This window comes from Pituophis catenifer, unplaced genomic scaffold, assembly GCF_029215685.1.
Source record: "Pituophis catenifer annectens isolate HBS135680 unplaced genomic scaffold, rPitCat1.0.hap2 SCAF_1, whole genome shotgun sequence".
In the NCBI taxonomy this organism is placed as follows: domain Eukaryota; kingdom Metazoa; phylum Chordata; class Lepidosauria; order Squamata; family Colubridae; genus Pituophis; species Pituophis catenifer.
Window position 1 is genome coordinate 330,399,905 of NW_027256881.1, and position 23,574 is coordinate 330,423,478.

The 23,574-nt window shown below is 41.1% G+C and overlaps 1 protein-coding gene across 1 annotated transcript; it reads right to left on the bottom strand.

Annotated features, from left to right (window-relative positions):
• Positions 1–10,342: 10,342 nt before the first annotated feature.
• Positions 10,343–21,701, bottom strand: CYB561 (cytochrome b561). The gene is made up of 5 exons (XM_070931714.1): positions 21,494–21,701; positions 19,257–19,355; positions 17,434–17,537; positions 12,770–12,927; positions 10,343–10,630 (listed from the first exon to the last, which is right to left on the bottom strand). The coding sequence occupies exons 1-5, from the start codon at positions 21,699–21,701 to the stop codon at positions 10,435–10,437; spliced, it is 765 nt and encodes a 254-aa protein (XP_070787815.1). The 3' UTR covers positions 10,343–10,434.
• Between the last annotated feature and the right edge of the window lie 1,873 nt (positions 21,702–23,574).

Consider the following 23,574-nt stretch of genomic DNA (forward strand, 5'->3'; position numbering starts at 1 on the left):
TATTATGTAAAAGCTGAGGTTATTTTGCATTCTTGGTATAGCTATTAACACTTCTACAAAGCCAGGGGACGTTGATTGTTCTCCAGTTCTGTGATTACAGTGCAAAGAACAAAGAAGCCATCTAGCATTCTCACTAAGAGGATTTTAGCCTAAGATTGTCACAACCTATTAAAGCAAATGAAGCTTGGCATTTCACAAAAGGGGGAAATGCGTTAATTTGATTGTGAGAGATAGAATTTCTCATCTCCATGGTTTCTATTCCAGTCTGATCCTACTCTAATGGCATAAGTACGTTCCAACCAGCGATTATTTCTAAATCTCCACACTTGACAAGAGAAACATGACATTATTTCCCTACTGAGGAGTTACAATAGCTTTTTTTGTACATTTTTGGTGGTGGAAAAAAACATGACATGAATCTTCTTTAGAAAGGATGAGCAATTTCAGTGATGCCAGTCTAAACTTGTATGGAGTAAATCCTAGACGCAATCCACATTGCAGAGATTAAATTCTGTGTCTCTGATCTGAATCAAAGGGAAACCCAACCTAGGACTAAGGAGAAATTTCCTGACTGTGAGAACAATTAGTGGAACGGATTGCCTTCGGAAGTTGTGGGTGTTTCATCACTGGAGGTTTTTAAGACGAGATTAGACAGCTATTTGTCTGGAGTGATATAGGATCTCCTGCTTGGGCAGGGGGTTGGACTAGAAGACTTACAAGATCCCTTCCGGCTCTGTTACTCTGTTCTGTTCTGTTCTGTGCTGGTGTTGTGTATTCTGCATTCTGTATTCTGATCTGATGCTGTTGTACCTAAGACACTTTGGCAGTCTTAACAAGTACTTTGTAACCAGGGGTGAAATCCAACAGGTTCTAACAGTTTCTGGAGAACTGGTAGCGGAAATTTTGAGCAGTTCAGAGAACCGGTAGAGGAAATTTTGAGCAATTTAGAGAACCGGTAGAGGAAATTTTGAGTAGTTCGGAGAACTGGCAAATACCATCTCTGGCTGGCCCCAGACTGGGGTGGGAATGGAGATTTTGCAGTATCCTTCCCCTGCCACGCCCACCAAGCCATTCCCACTCCCACCAAGCCACACCACACCCACCAAGCCACACCCACAGAACCGGTAGTAAAAAAAATTGGATTTTTTTTTTTTAATTTGATTTATATGCCGCCCTTCTCCGGAGACTCAGGACGGCTTACAATGTGTTAAGCAATAGCCTTCATACTTTTGTATATTTATACAAAGTCAGCTTATTGCCCCCACAAACTGGGTACTCAATTTACCTACCTTAGAAAGGATGGAAGGCTGAGTCAACCTTGAGCCTGGTGAGATTTCACCACTGCTTGTAACCAGAAAAGCCCCTGGAGGCGTCCACTGAATCAAAATGCATACAGAATTGACAATAGCCAAGAATTTTTTACTTTTAATCAGAAAAGCCAGAAGAGACATTTGGCTAAATTTCTTATCAACAACAACTCCCTCCCTCCCTTGAGGTTAATTAGAAAGAGACGGACTTACTAAAAGCTTTTCCTTTAGAGCAGAGGGTCTCAAACTTGTGGCTCGTTATCTGCATGACAACCTTATAATTTTCTACAACCTGAAACAGTACTGTAAGTGCTGATCTTCAAAAATACATTTATATTGCTCATCAAGCCTGATAGTGGCGTTCTGATTAATGAAAAATGTTGTTAGTGAAGTGGGCAAAGTGAAATGGCTATGGAATCATAGAATGATAGAATCATAGGGCTGGGAGCAGCAGTGGGTTCTACTTACCTTCACTACCGGTTCGCAATGAGATCACATGTGCAGATCACTTCTGATGATGTCAGGGTCAGTGGGCGGAGCCTCCCACCGGTTTTACTACCAGTTCTATAGAACCGGTCCGAACCAGGGGCAACACATTGTAAGCCGCCCTGAGTCTCTGGAGAAGGGCAGCATATAAATTAAAGCAAAAAAAAAAAAAAAAACCTACCACTGGCTGGGAGGGACCTTAGAGGTTTTTGAGGCCAACCCTGTCAGAAAGTTTCTCATTTCCAGTATGGATGTCCCTCTGACAAGTTCCCATTAATTGGTCACCATGATGTAAAAAAAGATGTTGACACTCTAGAAAGAGTATAGAGAAGAGCAATAAAGATGATTGGGGGACTGGAGGCTAAAACATATGAAGAACGGTTGCAGGAACTGGGTATGTCTAGTTTAATGAAGAGAAGGACTAGGGGAGACATGATAGCAGTGTTCCAATATCTCAGGGGCTGCCACAAAGAAGAGGGAGTCAAGCTATTCTCCAAAGCACCTGAGGCAGTGGTGGGATTCAGCCAGTTCGCACCACTTCGGGAGAACCGGTTGTTAACTTTCTGAGCAGTTTGGCAAACTGGTTGTTGGAAGAAATTATTAGGGCACAGAATTGGTTGTTAAATTACTTGAATCCCACCACTGACCTGAGGGCAGGACAAGAAGCAATGAGTGGAAACTAATCAAGGAGAGAAGCAATTTAGAACTAAGGAGAAATTTCCTGACAGTTAGAACAATTAATCAGTGGAATGACTTCAGAGAAGAGTCTAGACAGAATGCAGAGAAGAGCAACGAAGATGATTAGGGGACTGAAGGCTAAAATATCTGAAGAACGGTTGCAGGAATTAGGTCTATCTAGTCTAGTGAAAAGAAGGACTAGAGGGTGACATGATAGCAGTCTTCCAATATCTAAGGAGCTGCCACAGAGAGGATAGGGGTCAACCTATTCTCCAAAGCACCTGAAGGTAGAATAAGAAGCCAATGGGTGGAAACTAATCAAGGAGAGAAGTAACCTAGAACTAAGGAGATATTTCCTGACAGTTAGAACAATTAATTAGTGGAACAACTTGGCTCCAAAAGTTGTAGATGCTCCAACACTAGAGGTTTTTAAGAAGAGAATGGACAACATTTGTCTGAAATGTTGTCCATTTCAGAGTTACCAAGAGCTCTTAAGAGCCTTGGTAGTACAGTGGTCTAAGGCACCCTGTTATTAAGACCAGCTGCCTGCAATTACTGCAGGTTCAAATCTCGCCAAGGCTCAAGGTTGACTCAGCCTTCCTTCCAGCCTTACCTACCTTTCTAAGGTAGGTAAATTGAGGACCCAGTTTGCGGGGGCAATAAGCTGACTTTGTATAAATATACAAAAGAATGAAGGCTATTGCTTAGCGCATTGTAAGCCGCCCTGAGTCTCCGGAGAAGGGCGGCATATAAATCAAATTAAAAATAAAATAAATAAATAAATAAATAAAAAATAAGTGGTACAGGGTTTCCTGCCTGAGTAGGGGGTTGGACTGGAAGACCTCCAGGGTCCCTTCCAACTCTGTTATTCTGTAAATCACTTCTTGTCCTGTCCTCAGGTGGCATGGAGAACAAATCAACCCCTCTCTTCCCCGTGGCAGCCCTTCAACTATTGGAAGACTGCTTTAATGTCTCCCCCTAAGCCTTCTCTTCGTCAGACTAAACATACCTAGTTCCTAATTCCCTTAGCCTCACCATAGGATTTGGCCTGCAGAGCGCTTACCATCTTTGCTGTTCTTCTCTGCCCACTTTCTTTCTTTCTTTTTTTTTTTTGTATCACAACTCTGTTCACAACTCTGTTTTGCAGGAAAGATTTATTGCTGTGGTTTTAATACAAAACATGTTTTTGTTTATGAGCTTAAATGGTCTCCGGGGGATGGTAGAGGACAGGAAGGCCTGGAGGAAAGTTGTCCATGGATAGGATTGCGATGGGTCGGACACGACTTCGCAACTAACAACAACAACATGTTTTTGTTTAATGGCAAACAGATCCTTATCATCATCACTAGAGACTTTTGTTAGGAGTTGATGAAAAAACTTCAGTGTTGCGGCCCTCAGGGTAACAAACTAGTCCTAATTTGGCATGCGTGTTGATTCAACTTTGAGGTCCATCTTAAAAGTTTTCCTTGGGAAAAATGAATCGACAGCAGGGCTGTTTGTTTGCTGAAGGAAAGATTTTCCAGGGCTCAAGAAAGAATCAATCATGCATACTTCACAGATCAGTTAAGCAGTCCTCCTTTGAGTCTTGATTTTATTTTGGATGTGCTCAAAGCTTTGCCCAATTCTTTTCACTGCTCTTTTTCCACGAAGCTCCATTTTTGATGAGTTTATCTATTATTCCTTTGTTTATCCTTTCTCTTTGAATCTAATTCTTCTTCTTTAAACCTCCAAATCATCTGTGAGTTTTAATACCATGGTGTGTTTTCTAAAACGTAAAAGTATTTTAAATAAGATTGTCACCTGAGGCAAAGTAGGAAATGCACCTGAACTCAGATTAAGGTGCATCATGCCCATAATATATGAGGCATAAAATCTCCTAAATACCTCTACCCATCCATAGCACTAAACATATAATGAAACAGAAGGAGAGTACTATGCTGTTCTTCCTTCAGGGGTGAAATGCTCCCAGTTCGGACCAGATCACCTGTTCCGATAGTGATGGTGGTGGGTGGTTCAGAGAACTGGTAGCAAAAATCCCTGCCCCCCCCCCATGCCCAGCTGAGCCACGCAATCATCAGAAGCTTTTTTTTTATTTTTAAAAGCATTTTTTCTACAACCTCTTCAGCTGAAAAAAGGCTTTTAAAAGTAAAAAAAAAAAGGCTCTGATGATCACGCGGCTCAGCTGGGATCGTCAGAGCCTTTTAAAAGCATTTTTTCTACAATCTCTTCAACCGAAGAGGTTGTAGAAAAAATGTTTTTAAAAGAAAAAAAAAAGCCTCTGACGATCAGGCAACTCAGCTGGGATCATCGCAGGCTTTTAAAAGCATTTTTCCTACAACCTCTTCGACCGAAGAGGTTGTAGAAAAAATGGTTTTAAAAGTTAAAAAAAAAAAAAGTTGGCCTCGCCCACTCAGTCACATTACCCCCCCCCCCACCAAGCCACGCCCACAGAACCGGTAATAACAAATTTTACATTTCACCATTGCCTTCCTTGATACCTAACATATGCTGCCTATGGAAACTGCCACCCTGGGCTTAATTGTAGGCCTGCCCATAGTCTAATCTAAACAGGGTGGATTTGATTTAAATCGAGTTGATTTAAATCACAATTTAAATCATGATTTAAATCACTAGTAAAAAGGCTTGATTTAAATCAACTCGATTTAAATCATAATTTTTAAAGAGCAGCTGTCATCTCTGCTACTCCTTTGACCCACTGTTGACTCACCGATAGTCCCAGTGTTGCAGAATATACAGCCTCGTGACACATAACTAAGCTCCATTTCATGCTGAAGAAACTAAATTATTTATGTATCTTAAATAGAAAACTATCTTAAGATAGATTTTTACCCCAAAAGTTTTTTATTAAAATAAATTTGATAAAAATCAAAAAAATCCGATTTAAATCAAAAAAATCTGATTTTTTTTATTTTTTTTTTAAAAATCATTGATTTTTATCCACCCTGAATCTAAACTAACGTTTCTCAATGTCAGCCATTTTTAAGATGTATGGACTTCAACTCCCAGAATTCTCCAGCCAGCCTGATTGAATTTTCCAGCTGTTATTTTAAGGATGGCGAATTGGTTTGCTGTTTCAACTCATTAGAACTATTTTAAACCTGTACAATCGTTTTTATTTTTTCCTGTCCTTAAGGGCCAAGTTAAAATCCAGTGATATAATAAATGGCTTCATTTACATAGAATTAGTATCAAAGAGAAACTTTCATCAACTTGAATAATCCAAATTGACTTAATAAATATGCATGAGTAAATTGTAAAATGAGGAATCAACCTCCGTTTTCTACGGATGGTATTCAAGTAGATTGTTCTCAAAATAAATATGATATCTTCAGGTTCAAGGAAGTAACAAAACACAGCCACTTGAAATAGAATCATTACAAGCATTCTATAGTTTTAGGTGATGTGAATTTTTATGCAAATTTGTTTGAATTTACAGGCTTGACTTCTTTATTTTTATTCATCAAATTTATATGCCCACGCATTTCACGAAAAAAGTGACTTTGGGCGGTATACAATAAGATTATAATTATAAACAGCTAACATAGAATAAAATAATTATTATTTTAAAAATTAAATTAAAATTTGAAAAATAAAAATCACAAAAGCTAAGAGAGGACTGCGGATGTAAACAACAATAGAGCCATCTGAGTACCTCACCCGTTCTCAGGAGCTCCCAGTCCTAACAGCATAACCAGGTTTTGAGGGACTTCCAAAAAATCAATAGAGAGGCAGGCAGCCTCATTTGGGGGAGGAAGGGTGGCGGGTGGGGAGGAGAAGGATATCCATAAGGTGGATGCCATAGTAGAGAAGACTCTTCTCCTAGGACTGTCAAGTGTAGCTGCCTAGCAAATGGGATTTCTAGCAAACCTCTTCTGCCATATCAGTTATAATCAGGGAGAGGCAGACCCTCAAATAACGCAGCCCCATGCCGTTTAGGACGTTAAAGGTCAAAATCTTGAATTGGACCCCGAAGCAGACTGGCTGTTGTGGTTCGCCAGCAGCCTGCGGAGCTGGCAGCAGAGTCGGAGAGCGATGAGCTGAGGAAGAACATGGGCCAGTCCTGGAGGTGGGGAAGAGGCAGAGATGGGGCCAGGACCATCGGGGAGTGATGTGCGGACTCCGGAGCCTCCAGAGGCTGACAGTAGAGAGGCAGAGGAACAAGAGTAGCCTGTTCCTAGTGCATGTATGAGAAGAGCTGCCAGAAGGCAAGAGCAGCTAAAGCAAAGAGGACGACTTGGGAGTAGGACCAAGAGATGATTGGCCCCTCCCATAAGGCTTAAAAGACCAGCAACGAAGTTCAGGAAGGCCGGAAACAGGACTATTTCCAGCCCCCAGAAGGCCTACAGAGCCTGGGGAGGCCATTTTCACCCTCCCAGAGGCTCAAGGAAAGCCTCCAGAGCCTGGGGAGGGCAAAAATGCCCACCCCAGATGGTGCAGGAGGCTGACTAGGCTACGCCCACCATAGTCATGCCCACCCAGCAACCGGGCAGAGAACCCATTGCTAAAATTTTGAAGCCAACCCCTGGTCCTACTCCTTTTTTGTACACTTTTCTTCCTCTTTTTTGTTTTGGTTAGGTTTGAATTTATGTTTTTGTTTTGTTTCATTTTGTTTTGTTTTACTATTTTATATTTTATTTTCTATGATAAAACAATAAATTTAATAACATTAATTTTAAAAAAGAATATGAAGTCCTCTGTTGCTGCTGGTGGGAAAAGTGCTATCCTGGCCTGCCAATCAGGCAACACAGTTCAGCCAACAAGCCTTCTCCAAAGAAAAGAATCTAGGAAAGGGGTGGGTGCTAACTTCCTGCAGGAGAATAGGTTGACTCCCTATTCTAAGGGAGTAGGCAGGCCCTTAGATATTGGAAGACTGTTATGTCACCCCTAATCCTTCTCTTTGTTAGACTAGACATACCCAGTTCCTGCTATGTTTTAGCCTCCAGTCTCCTAATCATCTTTGCTGCTCTTCTCTGCACTGTTTTTTGTATCGTGGTGACCAAAACTGTATTTCAAGTGTTACTAAGGCATTATAAAATGGCACTAATATTTCACATTATCTTGATTCTATTCCTCTATTGGTGCAGCCTAGAACTGTGTTGGTTGTTTTGGCGGCTGCAACACACTACTGGCTCATATTTACATGGTTGTCCACTAGGTAGGAGTCCAAGAACCGGTGTAAGGTTTCCTGCCTAAGCAGGGGGTTGGACAAGAAGACCTCCAAAGTCCCTTCCAACACTGTTATTCTATTCTGTTCTGTTCTGTTCTGTTCTGTTCTGTTCTGTTCTATTCTATGATCCATCTCACTATTACTGCTATTGGGCCAGATAGCACCAATTTTATAACTGTGCATTTGTTTTTTCTTGCCTAAATATAGAGCCTTACTTTTTTCACAACTGAATTTCATTTTGTTGGATAGCACGAAGCGGCCTTCTCTATAACTTCCACCAGGTCTGGGGTTCAGCAAATGTGGCAGGCATAGCAAACAGCCAATTCAGTCTATTCTCTTAGAATACAGCCCAAATGAGTTCAAATCCCGGTGCAGGTCCAAAATCATTCCAGTCTCCATCCAGGTAGCTGCCAATTCAGAGATTCCCCTAACAATCCAAAATCCATTTTAAAAAAAAAAAGGACAGACACTACAAGGACAGACTTTCTAGGACTCTCTATGCCATTTTGCTTCTTTCCCACACTTTAACCCTTCCAAGTGTAAAGAGAAGATTTTTTTTTTCTTGAGAAAGGGGACCTGCAGCATTACTATTTTGCTCTATCTTCTACTTGTGGTTGTGACCCTAATTTGCATTTAGATGTAGGTAGCTGCTCAGGAAGGAAATGTTTTGTGTATCCTATGATGAGCCCTGTATCCTGACCAGAATTTTGCTCTTTCTTTCCTCCTTCTATTAGGCAGAAATTACTGACAGATCTCTGGAAAGATTTAACATTCTGCTCAGGATGAACTTCTGAACAGCTTTTGCTGCCTCCTTGTGGTGCTTCTTGGTTTTGTATCTCTACAATCCCTCTGGCCACACTTGGGAACTGTTATCAGAAAAAGAGGCTGTTTCTAACTGACAACATTCAGCTATTGTCTTTAGCTGAAAGACAACACCCATGAGAAGGGCTGTGGCGTATCAGGAGACAGTAACGAGATTGTTGGGAAATGTCACATTTTTAGTGTAACTTGTGGAACCAGGTTTGGGTGTGGTTGGAGAATTTGGAAAACACAAAAGAAGGCTAAAACACTTGGTTGAGTCATGTTAAATACAAACAAGAGTCAGATTTCTTGTCTTTTTTGTTGCAAATATTTATTGGAATCCAGCTTACGTGTCAAACACAAGCAAAACAATTCCAGAATAAGAGAAAGTTGTCTCAAGGCAATACATTGTTAAGAAAAAGTTGTTGCTTAAAGAAGTAATCACTCCCCCCTTTGACTCTGTTAAATATTTGGAGTCTGCCTTGTTAAGAAAAGTCAATGAGTACTTGAGAAAATGCATAATTCCCAAGTAACACTTGGCATTTGTGAAGTGCCTTCATCTTTGTTAGCTAAATATTCTTCTAGCTACATTATGAAAAATATTTGAGGTAAATATCTTTTTTCTTTTTACGATGGATAGACTGAATATCTCCATAATTGCCCAGAAAGAAAGTGGAGGTCTCCAATGTTCCTTGAACAATCCTTCTGATTTTTCAAAACATTTCATCATTTAGAAAAGGCAGAGAAGAAAGACAGCTATACTGAAAAAGCTATTTCTCTGCTATGTTTTAAGATACCCTGGGAATGGCATTCCCAAAATTCTCAGCCAATATGGGAAAAGTTAATTTATGACTATAAAGTCAGTTTTTAGGGGCATTAATTGATTTGGCATTCCTTTCCTAAAAGAATCCCAAATGACTTTTATCCACACACATTGCAGAGATTATTTAACAGTAAGTGCATAAGTCAGCAAAGTCAAATCTGATAGTTCTCAAGGCAATGATGACAGAAAGAACAGGCATTTCAATTAAATATCTGCTGGCAGAGGAAAAATGGATGTTGAATTGCAAAAGGGACACTTCTGTTTTCTATCCTATCCCCTACTGAGTTTGATTTCTTCATGGAAACAGATGGAAAAACTATACGGATATTTATGACACTGAATGATCAATCTTCATTTGAAATTGTATTTGCTATTGATCTGTCAATGTTACAACTTCAGAAGCTGCTATCTTCCTAACATCCGATCCATTTGAGGTTGCCAACAATCGTCTAAAAACAACTAATACATGAGTCAGTGGCTCCTGGCATTTTCTGAATTTCTTGCACTTCAATTTCTTGAATTTCTTCTTTTCAGAAGCCCTCAAAATTGCTACTGAAATTTAGCAAGCAAATTGCCAAACAAAAGAGAGGTGCTATTTTGTCCTATTAAATGCTGGTCAAAGACTGTAATAAAGATGTTTGATTTCTGCTGATTATCAGCAGGAAGCAAAACAAAATATGTGTAAGACGATTGATAGGTTTTTCATATCCCCCCAAATTAAATATACATACAAAGAAAGGTACATAAAATGAAGTCACCAAAATCCCAGTCTCACCTCCTTTTTTATTGTAGCTTTGATACCCCAAAAGTGCAATCTCTGTCCTCCCAAAATTGCCCACACTTGATTTAATCCTATGGCATAATAACAACCTGAATCCTTGTCATGCTTTTATTCAACAAGGCACATGACAAATAATCTCCATTTGCACAAATGACTGACACAGCTCAGGGGCCACAAATCCTTTTCACTGTGCTACATTTATAGTAGCCATTGAAGAAAACAGTATGAAAATATGAAACATGGTGTGACGGGAGTTGTGAAACAAAAAGACTGCTTATATATGTGTAACAGTGGCAATTGCATGATGCTACACAACAGGTCAGATACCACACAGAAACACAGCTCCTCAATGCAGATGGCACAGCAAGCCTCAGTGTGTACTTGTTGGGCTTCCTTCTTCAGTGAGGTTTTTGAAATCCATGGATAATGCCATCTCCTCAGCCAGTGGGGGTCTCCGCCATTCTTCCCGGGTTAAGATATAACCCACAACTGCCCCAAAAGCTATTATTAGGAGGCCCAAGGTGTTGGCAAGGATTCCTTCAGAGACAAAGAGGTTGTAGGTATCCCTGCAAAAGCAGAGGGACAATATTAATATTCCACACTTCAACTCATTTTCCTCAATAAATCACTGAACAAGTGTTACAGTATGTCTTTGACTCATTTCTTCAATTGAGTTCTCTTTATCTAGTTGTACAACTTGTATGGAGAACAGATTACATTCTGGGACATATTTATGCAGAAATATTGAAAAGTCAAAAAGGTTCACAATATTTGAAGCAATACTTTATATATTTGGGTTGTTTACTTCACAGCTCACCCCAGCCATTCTTTCATCCATTCATTCATTTTACAATGCTTATAAAGATGCTCCAAACACAACCAATTCTGACTCTAATGGCAGAAACTCTATGGAAGGAAGAAGAATCAGGGAAGAAATGGAGCCAGGTAAAGGAAATGTTAGGACAAAAAAAAAAATCACCATTTTGATTTCAACAATCATCATCTCTGAAAATCTCCAAGGAGATATAGCTAGTCCTCAATAGGGAACAGGCTAATGATGCAAGTGTTTGATCAAATGTAGTGCCATAAATCCAAAAAACCACCATGAAAAGAGTCTGGCAATAGCATTTCCCACCAGATGTGCTCCAGATATACTGAACTGCATAAATTCCCAGGCAACATAGCATTTGGCTGGTTGGAAATAGTAGTCCAACTGAATTTTATTTATTTATTTTATTTATTTATTATCAGATTTATATACCGCCCTTCTCCCGGAGAACTCAGGGCGGTGCACAGCCAAAGTAAAAACATAAATACAAACATTAAAATACAGTTAAAAAGATATATATGTGTTTGGCCCCATAATTAAAAAACAATAACAGGTCTGTTGAATTGTAGTTCAACAGACCTGAAGAATCTAAGATAATGAGAAAGGATAGTCTGGCTTTCCATGAAAATTAAGCAAGTAAAGTCTAAAACAATAGCACATATTTAACAAGTCTTTGGCCTCAGTGCTACTCACAGAGAAAGATGTTTGGAAGTTCAACAAGTGTATAGAAAGAAATAACCCATTTAGAAAAAATACTGTATATAGTTTACATCTATATACATCTAGATGAAAGACAATTACCATATAAAACATTTGCAAAAAAATGCTGAGAGAAGAGATTACAAATATTCTCACCCAGGTAGCGGCTACTCAATCACATGACATAATGAGATGGTTTATAGATCTCTTAACTTGCTGAGTTTTTGGCTCCAACATGCAAAACCTCAATTAACGATTTAAGATAGGGAAGAATATTTGAGGGAAGCACTTTGGGAAAAGTGCAGAGAAGAGCAACTAAGATGATCAAAGTCTTGGAGACTAAAACATATGAAGAACGGTTGCAGGATTTGGGTTTGGCTAGTCTAGAGAAAAGAAGGGGTGACATGATAGCAGAATTCCAATATTTGAGAGGCTGACACAAAGAAGAGGGGGTCAAATTATTCTCCAAAGCACCAGAGGGCAGGACAAGAAACAATAGTTGGAAACTGATCAAAGAGAGAAGCAGGAATTAAGGTGACACTTCTTAACAGTGAGAACAATTAACCAGTGGAACAGCTTGCCTTCAGAAATTGTGGGCACTTCATTACTAGTCTACTATTCTATCCCTAATATAAATGAGCATCAGGAGCTGGACAAACTGAAACATTATTTTCCAAAATGTCTGGATTATTTATTTTCCATAAATCTGAATTATACAAGGCAGTTCATATCAGCCATAAGTAACTATTTATATTTCATATTTTTGCTCTCAGCTTAGTATCTCAGCCTGCTCTCAACCCAGAAAAATCTAAGCTGAGTAAAGACCCAACAATCATCAAACCAATTTGGTCTAGTTTGGTCTAGTAGTTAAGGCAAGTGGTTGAGACAGTTTGACCTAGTGGTTAAAGCATCAGCCTAAGAACAAGGAGAGTGTGAATTCTATTGCCTGAGGCATGAAAACCAGTGAGTATCCTCAGGCCAGTCACTTTCTCCTAGTCCACTCTCTCCGTTTCACAGGGTTGTTACTGTGTTCAAAATAGGGAGAAGGAATATTATGTATGTTCATTGCCTTTTGAGTTATTTATAAAAATAATAAAGGAAAGATAAAAATAATAATAAAAAACCTGGTCTAAATATAAACACTGTGTAGGCATACGTTAACAAAAGCATAACTTGCTTTATTTTGAAGAGTAGCTGTTCCAGAATACCCAACAGAGCAGTAGCAATGGAAAGGATAAGGAGGAAGGCTCCAAAAAAAACATGCTGTGGTTTGTATCTACTGCGGATTGAGAATGATGCTCCAGGGAAGAGGAAGATGTAAAATCCAAACAGCCACTGAAGAGGGAAACAAAGCAGAATTCAAAAATTACAAATACCACATCTATAGCAGTTCAACTCTTCCACGGAACTTAGGCTTACTTTCTCTAGATCTTGACTAAAGTACCAGAAGTATCACCAATCACAAAATAAAATCCTAATGATTGCAAGCCCTGTTAATTTCAATATAGAGGTTCATATTACCCCACAATTTGAAAAAAATCTCTTTCTGTAAAAACTTAAAAGTAACTGTGGATTGGATGAGATCTTAACTATCTTACAGGTAGTCCTTGACTTATAACCACAATTGACCCAATATTTCTCTTGTTTTAAGTGAGACAGTTACTAAATGAATTTTGCTCCATTTAATGACCTTCCTTGCCACAGTTGTTAAGTGAATCACTGCACATGTTAAGATAGTAACAACTGGTTGTTAAGTGAATCTGGCTTCCCTATTGATTTTGCTCGTAAGAAGTCATAAAAGTAGATCACATGAACTCAGGACACTGCAACTGTCATAAACGTGAATTGTTGCCAAGCATCCAAATGTTGATCAGGTGATACTGCCACAATCGTAAGTGTGCAAAATGATCATAAGTCACTTTTTTCAGTGCTATTGTGACTTTGAACCAGGGGTGAAATGCTATCGGTTCACTCCAGTTCGGGCGAACTGATAGTGATAAAAACTACCAGGTTGGGTGAACCGGTAGTAAAAAAAAAGCTACTGGGTTGGGCAAACCAGTACTTAGCTACCAGTTCAGTTGAACCAGCAGTTTTAAAAGCTACCAATTTGGACGAACTGGTAGTTTAAAAAAGCTCCCAGTTCCTTCTAACCGGTATTTCCGATGATCAGCTGTGCAGCAGGGTTTAGCTTTGCTAGAGAGAAGGAAATCCTGCTTTCTAGCAAAGCTAAACCCCACGCCACAGCTGATCCCCCCTTCTCGCTTCTACTTACCTTCCCAAGCCTCATTTTGGCATGTACTGCGCATGCGCGCAGTACACGCCAAAAGGAGGCTTAGGAAGGTAAGTAGAACAGCAGGGGGTGGAGATCAGCTGTGTAGCACAGTTTAGCTTTGCTAAAAAGCAGGAAATCCTGCTTTCTAGCAAAGCTAAATCGCGCGCCACAACTGATCCCCCCTTCACTTCTACTTACCTCCCCAAGCCTCCTTTTGGCATGTACTGCGCATGCACATGTGCACAGCACATGCCAAAAGGAGGCTTAGGAAAATAAGTAGAGCCTGGTAGTACAGTGGTCTAAAGCACCCTGTTATTAAGACCAGCTGCCTGCAATTACTGCAGGTTCGAATCTCGCCAGGCTCAAGGTTGACTCAGCCTTCCATCCTTTCTAAGGTAGGTAAAATGAGGACCCAGTTTGTGGGGGCAATAAGCTGACTTTGTATAAATATACAAAAGGATGAAGGCTATTGCTGAGCACATTGTAAGCCGCCCTGAATCTCCGGAGAAGGGCGGCATATAAATCAAATTAAAAAAAAAAAAGTAGAACAGCGGGGGGGGGGGGGAGATCAGCTGTGCAGCGCGGTTTAGCTTTGCTAAAAAACAGGAAATCCTGCTTTCTAGCAAAGCTAAATCGCGCGCCACAGCTGATCCCCCCCTCGCTTCTACTTACTTTCCCAAGCTGTCTTTTGGCGCATGCATGTGCATGTGCACCAGGGTGTGTGTTTGGTGCATGGTGTGCATGCGCATGCAGCGTATGTTTGGTGCGCAGGGCGCAGGGCGCATGCACAGCCAGCGAACCGGTAACAAACCGGTTCAGATTTCACCACTGCTTTGAACGGTCACTAAACAAATGGTTGTAAGTCAAGAACTACCTGTAGCCCATCATGCCATTTCTCACGTTTTGGGGAAGGTCACAAGTAAGGCAATAGCTTATCCTACATTCTTCTGTGTTGTTATTGATCCTTCAGTGGAATTAGTAGAAACCATCCAATGCTGTATTGTGTTTGTATCAGTCTAAGCTTCTTTAGAAATCATTGAGGTCACCGCTCTAACTGATTAGAGCTTCAAAATATCATTGTTATGGAATAATATACAGCTTTGTCATTAAGCTTTTAGAACTCAAAAATCAAATTTAATTAGGAAAAAAAGATGGCTATAAAATATAAGCACCCAACTGTTAACACTATTTAAGACGAAGTCAATGAGGGAAAAGTGTCCTTTGAAAACGATGTGAAAGAAAAATATGTTCAATCACGAAGAGTATAAAATAATACTAATAAAACCCAGAATAAGAACCTAGATAAAATTGCCAAATTATATTGTTCCTAATCCATCTGAACCATGTCATGCTTCACTGTTTGTGTTTCCTAGCAGTACCAGATCCGAAAGAAAATTTGGCAAGTTTAAAGGTGGCATCGTCATTATGGACTGCAAGAAGAAATTAAATATACAATTTGTCTAACCTACTGGAGAATTTATTTCCAAGTGGAATTAAATATAGGGACAATTTCATCATAAAATTGCTGGTACAACAGCACATGATCCAGACAGCAACTGTGCAGAATAGCAGGGACAAAGTGACCCTGTAAAGTGACAACACTGGTATCTTTCTTCCAGCAAGGCAGTGGGTTAAAACTTGCTAGGATAAAGGCCCAAAAAATATTTTGCAGGAAGAAGATTACAGAGCTGTTTAGCCAAAGTAAAAGATTTACTTAGGTTTTCCTTCTCAAACCAAAGGAAACGCCTAACATGATCTCTCTGCAAACCATTTACTGATTGGCAATTTCTTTCACTGTGCGGAAAAACGAAGAATGCGGGGCTATTAGAACTAGGTCAATATATTCTCTTTTTTTTTTCCTCCAAGTTCTTCTTAGAAGCTGAATCAAAAAATTTAAATGATGTCAGGGAGAATAGGTCCTCAGAGATGAATGTATGGAGCAAGTTCCGTATTTTGCACTATTACAAACGACATTATAACTCAAGTCTGCACTGCATACATGGAATGAGAAATTTTTTGCTTTAACACACAATTTTTACATTCATTTACTCTTAACATTTGGCATTGAATGGCCTATTCTTGAATTTTGGAGAGGGTGTTTCCAAGCCTACTTCACTATCTTTTTACCATCCTGAATAATTTAGTAACATGTTCACACTTGGTCACTATACTTCTCACTATCAGTTCATTTAGATCAGGGGTGTCAAACTGAAGGCCCACGGGCCGGAGTCGGCCCGTGAAGTGCTTAAATCTGGCTCACAGATTTAATATATATTAAATCTGTGGATTTAATATATATATAAGGACCGGCCCGCAGTGCCTCTGGCAGCCAAAATGGGGTGGGGGCCCATTTTTGGGCCTGGATGGCCTCTTGCAGCACTTTGCTGGCCAAAATGGGGTACAAGGGGGCCACACACAGCCCCCCCCATGCCCCATTTTGGCCAGCAAAGTGTTGCAGGAGACCGTCCAGGCTGAAAACGGGGCATGGTGTGGTCGTGGGTGAGCACCCTGCGCCCCATTTTGGCCGGCAGGGTGCTGCAGGAGGTGTCTTTCCTGTCTCCCTCCCCCCACCCCCCCCGGCCAGCCCGTGGAGAACTACAATGCTGATCCGCCCCTTGAAGAAATCCAGTTTGACACCCCTGATTTAGATTAAAAAACACCACTTCCACGTGAGACTCCTATAGGAGCTCATTTGTGATAAGTGGTCAAGCTACTGCCAGCCACTCAGGCAAAGCTGTTCCTGGTGATCACAAATCTTTTCTGAAGAAAAAAAATATAATGCAGTTGAGGTTGGTATAAACTAGAATATTCTCAAGTATGGCTCAGGTGATGCACACTTTTTGTGGTGAATAAAGAATAAAAACCTGATAAGGATCTTTCTAAATTTGATGAATGGGCAATAAAATAAAAATGATCCTTAAATGCAAAGACATAGAAAATGGGCATTGAGACAAAACATCCTCATTCTACACGTAAAAACTTGCACAGATTGCATTAAGAAAAAAATATAACTCATTATAGTCCAAGGTATGAAAATTGCTTTTACCATTCTTTCCTGAGGATCTAGGCTTACAAAAGCCATTTGATACCGTGGAAGAAGTCCCTTCAGGCAAAATAACAAAATATTGACTTAAATATTTATACCTGAAGGTACACCAAGAGAAGTTCATTTTAAATGCCCCCTATTCAGTGGTGGGTTGCCCCCGGTTTGGACCGGTTCGCAAGAACCGGTAGTAAAACCGACGGGAGGCTCTGCCCACTGACCCGGGCGTCATCATAGGCAATCTGTGCATGCGGGCACAATGCGAGCCAGTAGTAAAGGTAAGTAGAACCCACCCCTGTCCCTATTTGATGTTTCACCACCTCAATGCAACTTCCTTCCTTGGCCCAGATTTCAAATAAAAATCTAAAAGAGGAGAGCATCCTCAGACCAGCTAGTCTACTTCCCTGCCTTCAAGCTTTTCATTAAGCAGATATTCTCTAGGGCAAAAGTATGTTCTAAAAGGCATTTAGGTAACTCCAAGCATGCTCGCTCCACAAGCCCACTAGGTGCAATAAACCCACCTCACCTGTGCTAAGTAGAAGCCAAATGCAATGATGCCACACCAGCTGTGCAGGCTGTACATATCTGGAAAACCTTGATTCTTGTGGTGCTGGAAAACAGCAATCAGACCTAAAGGGAAAGACGGCAGGCAAATTCCTTAGAAAACCCCCATTCTCTTCTAACCTACCACCATCTTCTCCATAATGTTGAGACAAGGAATAGTTGGGAAATAGAAGAATAGCAGGTCCACCATTATCTGGGGTGATGAAAATGGCCCTTGGCATTCCAAATCTTTCCAAGCCAGAAAACATCTTCCAAAATCCATTTTGTCTTTGGGAGATATTGTAGGACATCTTCTTCCCCCAACAGTAACTCGGGGCCAGGGATAGGAGAGGGATTTTCATTGCAATCTTTAAATACAGGCTAAAGAATGGATTTGAGTTATACAGAAGGACAACTTCCAACCATGTGTGAAGAGAAAAATTCTAATAGAAAGAGCAATTCGATTGTTGCCTAAAAGATATAGGTGCTTCTTCATTGGATACGTACAACTCAGGGGTGAAATTCAGAAGGTTCTGCCAGATTCTGGAGAACCGGTAGCAGAAATTTTGAGTAGTTCGGAGAACAGGCAAATACCACCTCTGGCCAGCCCCAGAGTGGGGTGGGAATGGAGATTTTGCAGTATCCTTCCCTGCCATGCCCACAAAGTCACGCCCACCAAGCCACGCCCACCAAGCTACGCCCACAGTACTGGTAGTGAACAAAATTGAATTCCACCACTGGTACAATTGGCTAGACAATCATCTATCCTAAAGGCTGTTATTTGGATTTCTGCACTGAGCAGAAGGTTGGACTCAGTAATGATCAACTTGAAGGAATTTTTAGCAGGGACCCCATGTAGCGACATGTTATCCATCCCCCTCTTAGCAAAGTTTCCCTCAAGTCAAATTCAACTCCTAGCAAATATGCATATATATACTGTATATATCCCTCCATTTGCCTTGGTAATAATATTAAATAGATTCCCACTGGCTTTTTTTTTTTATTCCCAGGCAAAAGTGGCAAAAGAGACCTGTTTCTTTTCCCTCTTTCTACAATATAAGAATGGAGGACACACTGCACAGAGAAGTATCGGCGCAAGCTGCAAAGAAGCCGCCAGTTGCACTGTTATGAGAGGAAAATGGCAGGCAGGCATAGTCTCACTTTGATGTATACCACCCCAACCACTCCAGTAGAAATACACTTTTAAATAGGTAAAGAAATGCTGCCCAATGGTTTCACCTTCACGAGCGGCAGAAAATGTTGCATCTATGGCAGAGGTGGGTTCCAGCAGGTTCTGACCAGTTCTGGAGAATCGGTAGCGGAAATTTTGAGTAGTTCGGAGAACTGGTAGTAAAAATACTGACTGGCCCCACCCCCGTCTATTCTCTGTCTCCCAAGTCCCAGCTGATAGAGAGAAAATGGGGATTTTGCAGTAACTTTCCCCTGGATTGGGGAGGGAATGGAGATTTTACAGTACCCTTCCCCTGGAGTGGGGTGGGAATGGAAATTTTACAGTACCCTTCCCCTGGAGTGGGGTGGGAATGGAGATTTTACAGTACCCTTCCCCTGCCACACCCACCAAGCTATGCCCACCAAGCCACGCCCACAGAACCGGTAGCAAAAAAAAATTTTAAACCCACCACTGATCTATGGCTAACTATAGAATAACACTGAAACAGAAGTTCTCGAGTAATCTGGCAAGCCTCGTCTCCTCTCGGGAGCCTAAGAGCCATAAGGAACATCAGTGATGACCTTTGGAAACAAGTGTGTGACAGAAGGCTCCCAGGCAGGTTCATTGTGCCTTACCAACCAACGCAATGATGAGTGCAAAGAAATGGATCAGCCCATGCAGGATCTTCGTGGAATGCTTGCTCTCGTTCCTGAAGACACGGTAAACCAGAAGGGCTGGAGGATAAGAAGAGGAAATAGGAATGAGGTGGGTGGCTGGTCAGTTCCCCTTGCTTCCTTATTCTCTTGCCCGAATTGATTGCAGTCTTTGGGCTATTAAACAAAAGCATTTCAACTGATCCAAGGACTTTCAGACGGCCATAATTTGAGCTGCTTCGGGGTTTTTTTAATTATTTGTTTTATGTGTTTATGCATATCAGTTTCATGTGCTCAAATTAGAAGCGTGAGATTTGAATATTTGAAATAAATATATGCAGCCAAGAGGGAACTTAAGACAGCAGTAGCTACGCAGTTCCCATTCTACAGGTTACCTGACTGATTTGAGAAAAGATGGATCATGGTTGTCAATGGCAACAGCAAGGAGGGGTGTAAACGCAGCAGGAGATCGCCAGAGGAGGCATACCGGGGACTCCATAGACTGAACACAGGTGCATAATTTTACTGCGCGTGCAGATTGAGGGTCTCTGTGCTCCAACTGCTAACTCTCTTGCCTTCCTGCCTTCCTTGCTCCCTTTCCACAGATTAAAAAATCCACACTGGATTGCATGAAGAGCAGAAAATAGTCTGCTTATCCCATAAGCATCAACAATGACCAGAATGTTCCTGGCTGTTTCCCAGTGTCTTTGTCCCTTGCTTGCTCCTGAATCATTAGAAGCTGTATGTCAAGTAGGCAAGTGAAATGATTCTTAGCAATGTTATAAAAGGGACAGTGCACCTGATGCACTCTTGTCTGTCCAAATATGGGCAAACATAATTTTCTGGGCAAAATGGCAAATGATTTATAAGGAACTCTTTCCCCCATCTAACTCTGGATCTGGGTTCAGCTCCTTTTAGGATATGCTCTATAGTAACTAGAGCCGTTTTTTTCTATCGAGGCGCCTGGTCTACCCCAACATGTGGGAGAGAGCATACTGCTTCCCTTTCGCCTTTCTGCTCCAATTCAGGAGCCCTCAAGCAGTCGCATTCACGACAAACCATTTTATACCAAATTTATATTTCGCTGATAAAGAAATAAAGGGAGACTAGTATAAATCTATTTCAAGCTGCCCAAGTTCGAATCCAAATAAGGGTATGGCTAGCTGATGAGAGCTAAATAGCTTGAAATAGATCTACAGTAGTCTCCCTTTATTTCTTTATCAGCAAAATATAAATTTTTTATATATATATATTATATATATAACTATAACTGTAACTGTAACTATAACTATATATGTATGTATTGTGTGTGTATGTGTATATGTATATATATATATATATATATATATATATATATATATATATATATATATATATATATATATATATATATATATATCGGGGTGAAATGCTCCGGTTCGGACCAGATCGCCCGATCCGGTAGCAATGGAGGCGGGTGGTTCAGAGAACCGGTAGATGAGTTGCCTGATTGGCAGAGGCTTTTTTAAAAAGTCTCTGCCAATCAGGCAACTCAGCTTGGATCGTCAGAGGCATTTAAAAGAAAAGAAGCCTCTGGCGATCAGGCAACTCAGCTGAGATCGTCAGAGCCTTTTGAAAGCATTTTTTTACAACCTCTTCGCTGAAGAGGTTGTAGAAAAAATGGTTTTAAAAGTTAAAAAAAATTGGCCACGCCCACCCAATCACATTACCCCACCACCAAGCTACGCCCACAGAACCGGTAGTAACAAATTTTAGATTTCACCACTGATAGACATACATACACTATATATATAAAACTATAGTAGTTACTATAGTCCTAGAGTCAAGAATGACTAGCACATATGTGCGAGGGGAACCTTTACCTTTACTATAGTAACTGATTCTCTAAAAAGTATACACACACACACACACACACACGTGGAAACAATTAGGAAAAACTTTGAAATACAGTATATATTAAGCTGTCAAAAGTTATAGCTAGCTGCTAAGCCAAATCATAACTGGGGTCCCCAACTGGAAGGAGGGGAGACCCAGCTGGAAGGAGGCCTTCTCATTTGTGGGAGAAAGCAAAAGGTCACAGCCAGTTTACCCCATTTCAAATTAGGACTCCAGCCACACCCAATTGTGTCTCTTCCCTTGGATGACAAACTTCATCCACATGCCTTGCATGTGATAGCTTCCTATCAAAGCAGAGCTGTCATTTCTTTCAAATCTCTTACCATCTCCTTGAAGAAACACCATGCCAATGACCATGCACAGGGGGTGGACATTAAACAGTAGTTGAGAGCTGTCCCAGGCAACGCCACCTCGATACTGTCCGATCCAGGCTGCCATCACCGTGATGACAGCAAGGCCCACGATCTGTGAGGCGGCCACGACATAGGTCAGTCCAATGGGGCTTGCGGGCCTGGCAGGAGTCTCATCCATCTTCAGGAGTTTTCCCAAATGAATCTCGAGCTGCCAAATTTGGAAAAGAGGGAGTAGGGAGAAAAATCAACATCCAAATTTTTTTTCTCCATCTTGTCCCATTACGGATTTTTCTTCCCTCTCCTGGATTAGAAGGCCAAATGGGGGAAAGAATATTGAGCAGAATAAGGAGAATAAGATCCCTTACTTCTTCACATCATCTTTTACCTTTATCTTTTATTGCTTGTACTGTAATTTGTTTGTTTGAGCCAACCAGAGTCACTGAGAGTTAGGTGGCATCCGTGGTGGGATTCAACCAGTGTAATAACCAGTTCGCTGAGCGTGCGTTTTGTGTCCATGGTACGTTTGAATTCAGCTCTAAAATTTACCTTCTATTGCAGCCCCAGTGAGTAAAACAGATCAGGGGCGGCAATCCAGTCTGCCACGACGATCAGCTGGGCTTCAAACAAAGGAACTAAAGGTTAAGTAAAGCACAGAGGTGGGCGGGCCGGTTCGCTCCCAGCTGATTGTCGGAGCTATTGATTCGCCCGAACCAGTCTGAACCGGTAGAATCCCACCGAGTGGCATACACACAGGTAGTTCTCGACTAACAATCGCAATTGAGCCCAAAATTTCTGTGGCTGAGTGAAACATAAGTAAATTTTGCCCCATTTTATGACTTTTCTTGTCACAGTGGTTAAATAAATCACTGCAATGGTTAAGTTAATAACAGGGTTGTTAAATGATTCTGGCTTCCCCATTTGATTGTCAGAAGATCACAAAATGTGGTGACACTGCAACCATCATAAATATGAGTCACAGGCCAAATGCGACCCATGGGCCTTGAGTTTGACACCTCTGGTCTAGAAGTTTTAGGTGGAAGTGCATGAAATACAGTGTTGTTGTTTTTCAGGAAAACTGATAGCCAGAAACAGCCGCCCATTTATTGAAGGTGGGGAGAAAAATATGGTTGGAAAGACACAGTGCATGACAGAAGGACTGATACTAAAAGATCTTTATCAGTGAGCCACACAATTTCTAGTCAGAGACAGAAGTTTTATTGAATTAAAATACCTAACCAGATTAAGATAATTGCTTTAGTCTTGTTTCTGTTTCTGGCAAATGCCAGCTTCATGCTGTGCAACATAACCTTCAGGGTAAAAATGAAAAAAAGATGTAAAGAATCAAAACCTGGAAAAACAGTGACATTACTAAAAGCAATTCATTAGTACCCAAATTGAGGGGGACTGGCCTTCTTCACCACGACCTAACATAATGTGCAATGGTTAAAGTGCTGGACTAGGAGCAGGCAGACTGGGGTTTAGGTCTACCGTCAGCCAGGAAATATCATTGGTTGGCTCTAAGCTAGTCACTTGCAGCTCAACCAAAACCACAGAACTGTTATTGCAGGGAAAAGAAGAAGAAAGAAAAATGATGCATTCTGCTTTGAGCTCTTGAATAAAATGCAGGCTGTAAATCTCATAAAAACATGCGTAGGATTAGGCAACATTTTTTTTACTCTGGGGGGGCAAATCTGAAAGTATGAGATGTCCAGGCATTATTATGAAACATACCGTATTTTCCGGCGTATAAGACGACTTTTTAACCCAGGAAAATCATCTCAAAAGTCGGGGGTCGTCTTATACGCCGGGTACCCGAATCTGAGTTGCTGGCGCTGACCGATGACACTTTGGGAGCGCCGGCAACATTGAGGGGAAGCTGTACTCCGAATTAGTTCCAACCTACAAGAGGTGCCAGGCAGTGCGCGGCCCACGAGAAAGGAACGCGTCCCCACTCAACCCCGGAATTCGGGTCACCTTCCTTCCTTTCCCAGCAGTCCACGGTGAAAGCGGCGGCGCGGTCGACCTGGGCCAGCGCCTTGCACACCTGGCTC

What these genes read in the sequence shown, in the direction of transcription:
- CYB561 (XM_070931714.1), bottom strand. Translation starts at nt 21,701, where the DNA reads ATGGATGAGACTCCTGCCAGGCCCGCAAGCCCCATTGGACTGACCTAT. An exon ending in ACTCATCATTGCGTTGGTTG is followed by an intron (nt 17,538 to 19,256) that starts GTAAGGCACAAT and finishes CTTTCCCTTTAG; the next exon opens with GTCTGATTGCTGTTTTCCAG. An exon ending in CAGCTACTCTTCAAAATAAA is followed by an intron (nt 10,631 to 12,769) that starts GCAAGTTATGCT and finishes CTGCTTTTGCAG; the next exon opens with GGATACCTACAACCTCTTTG.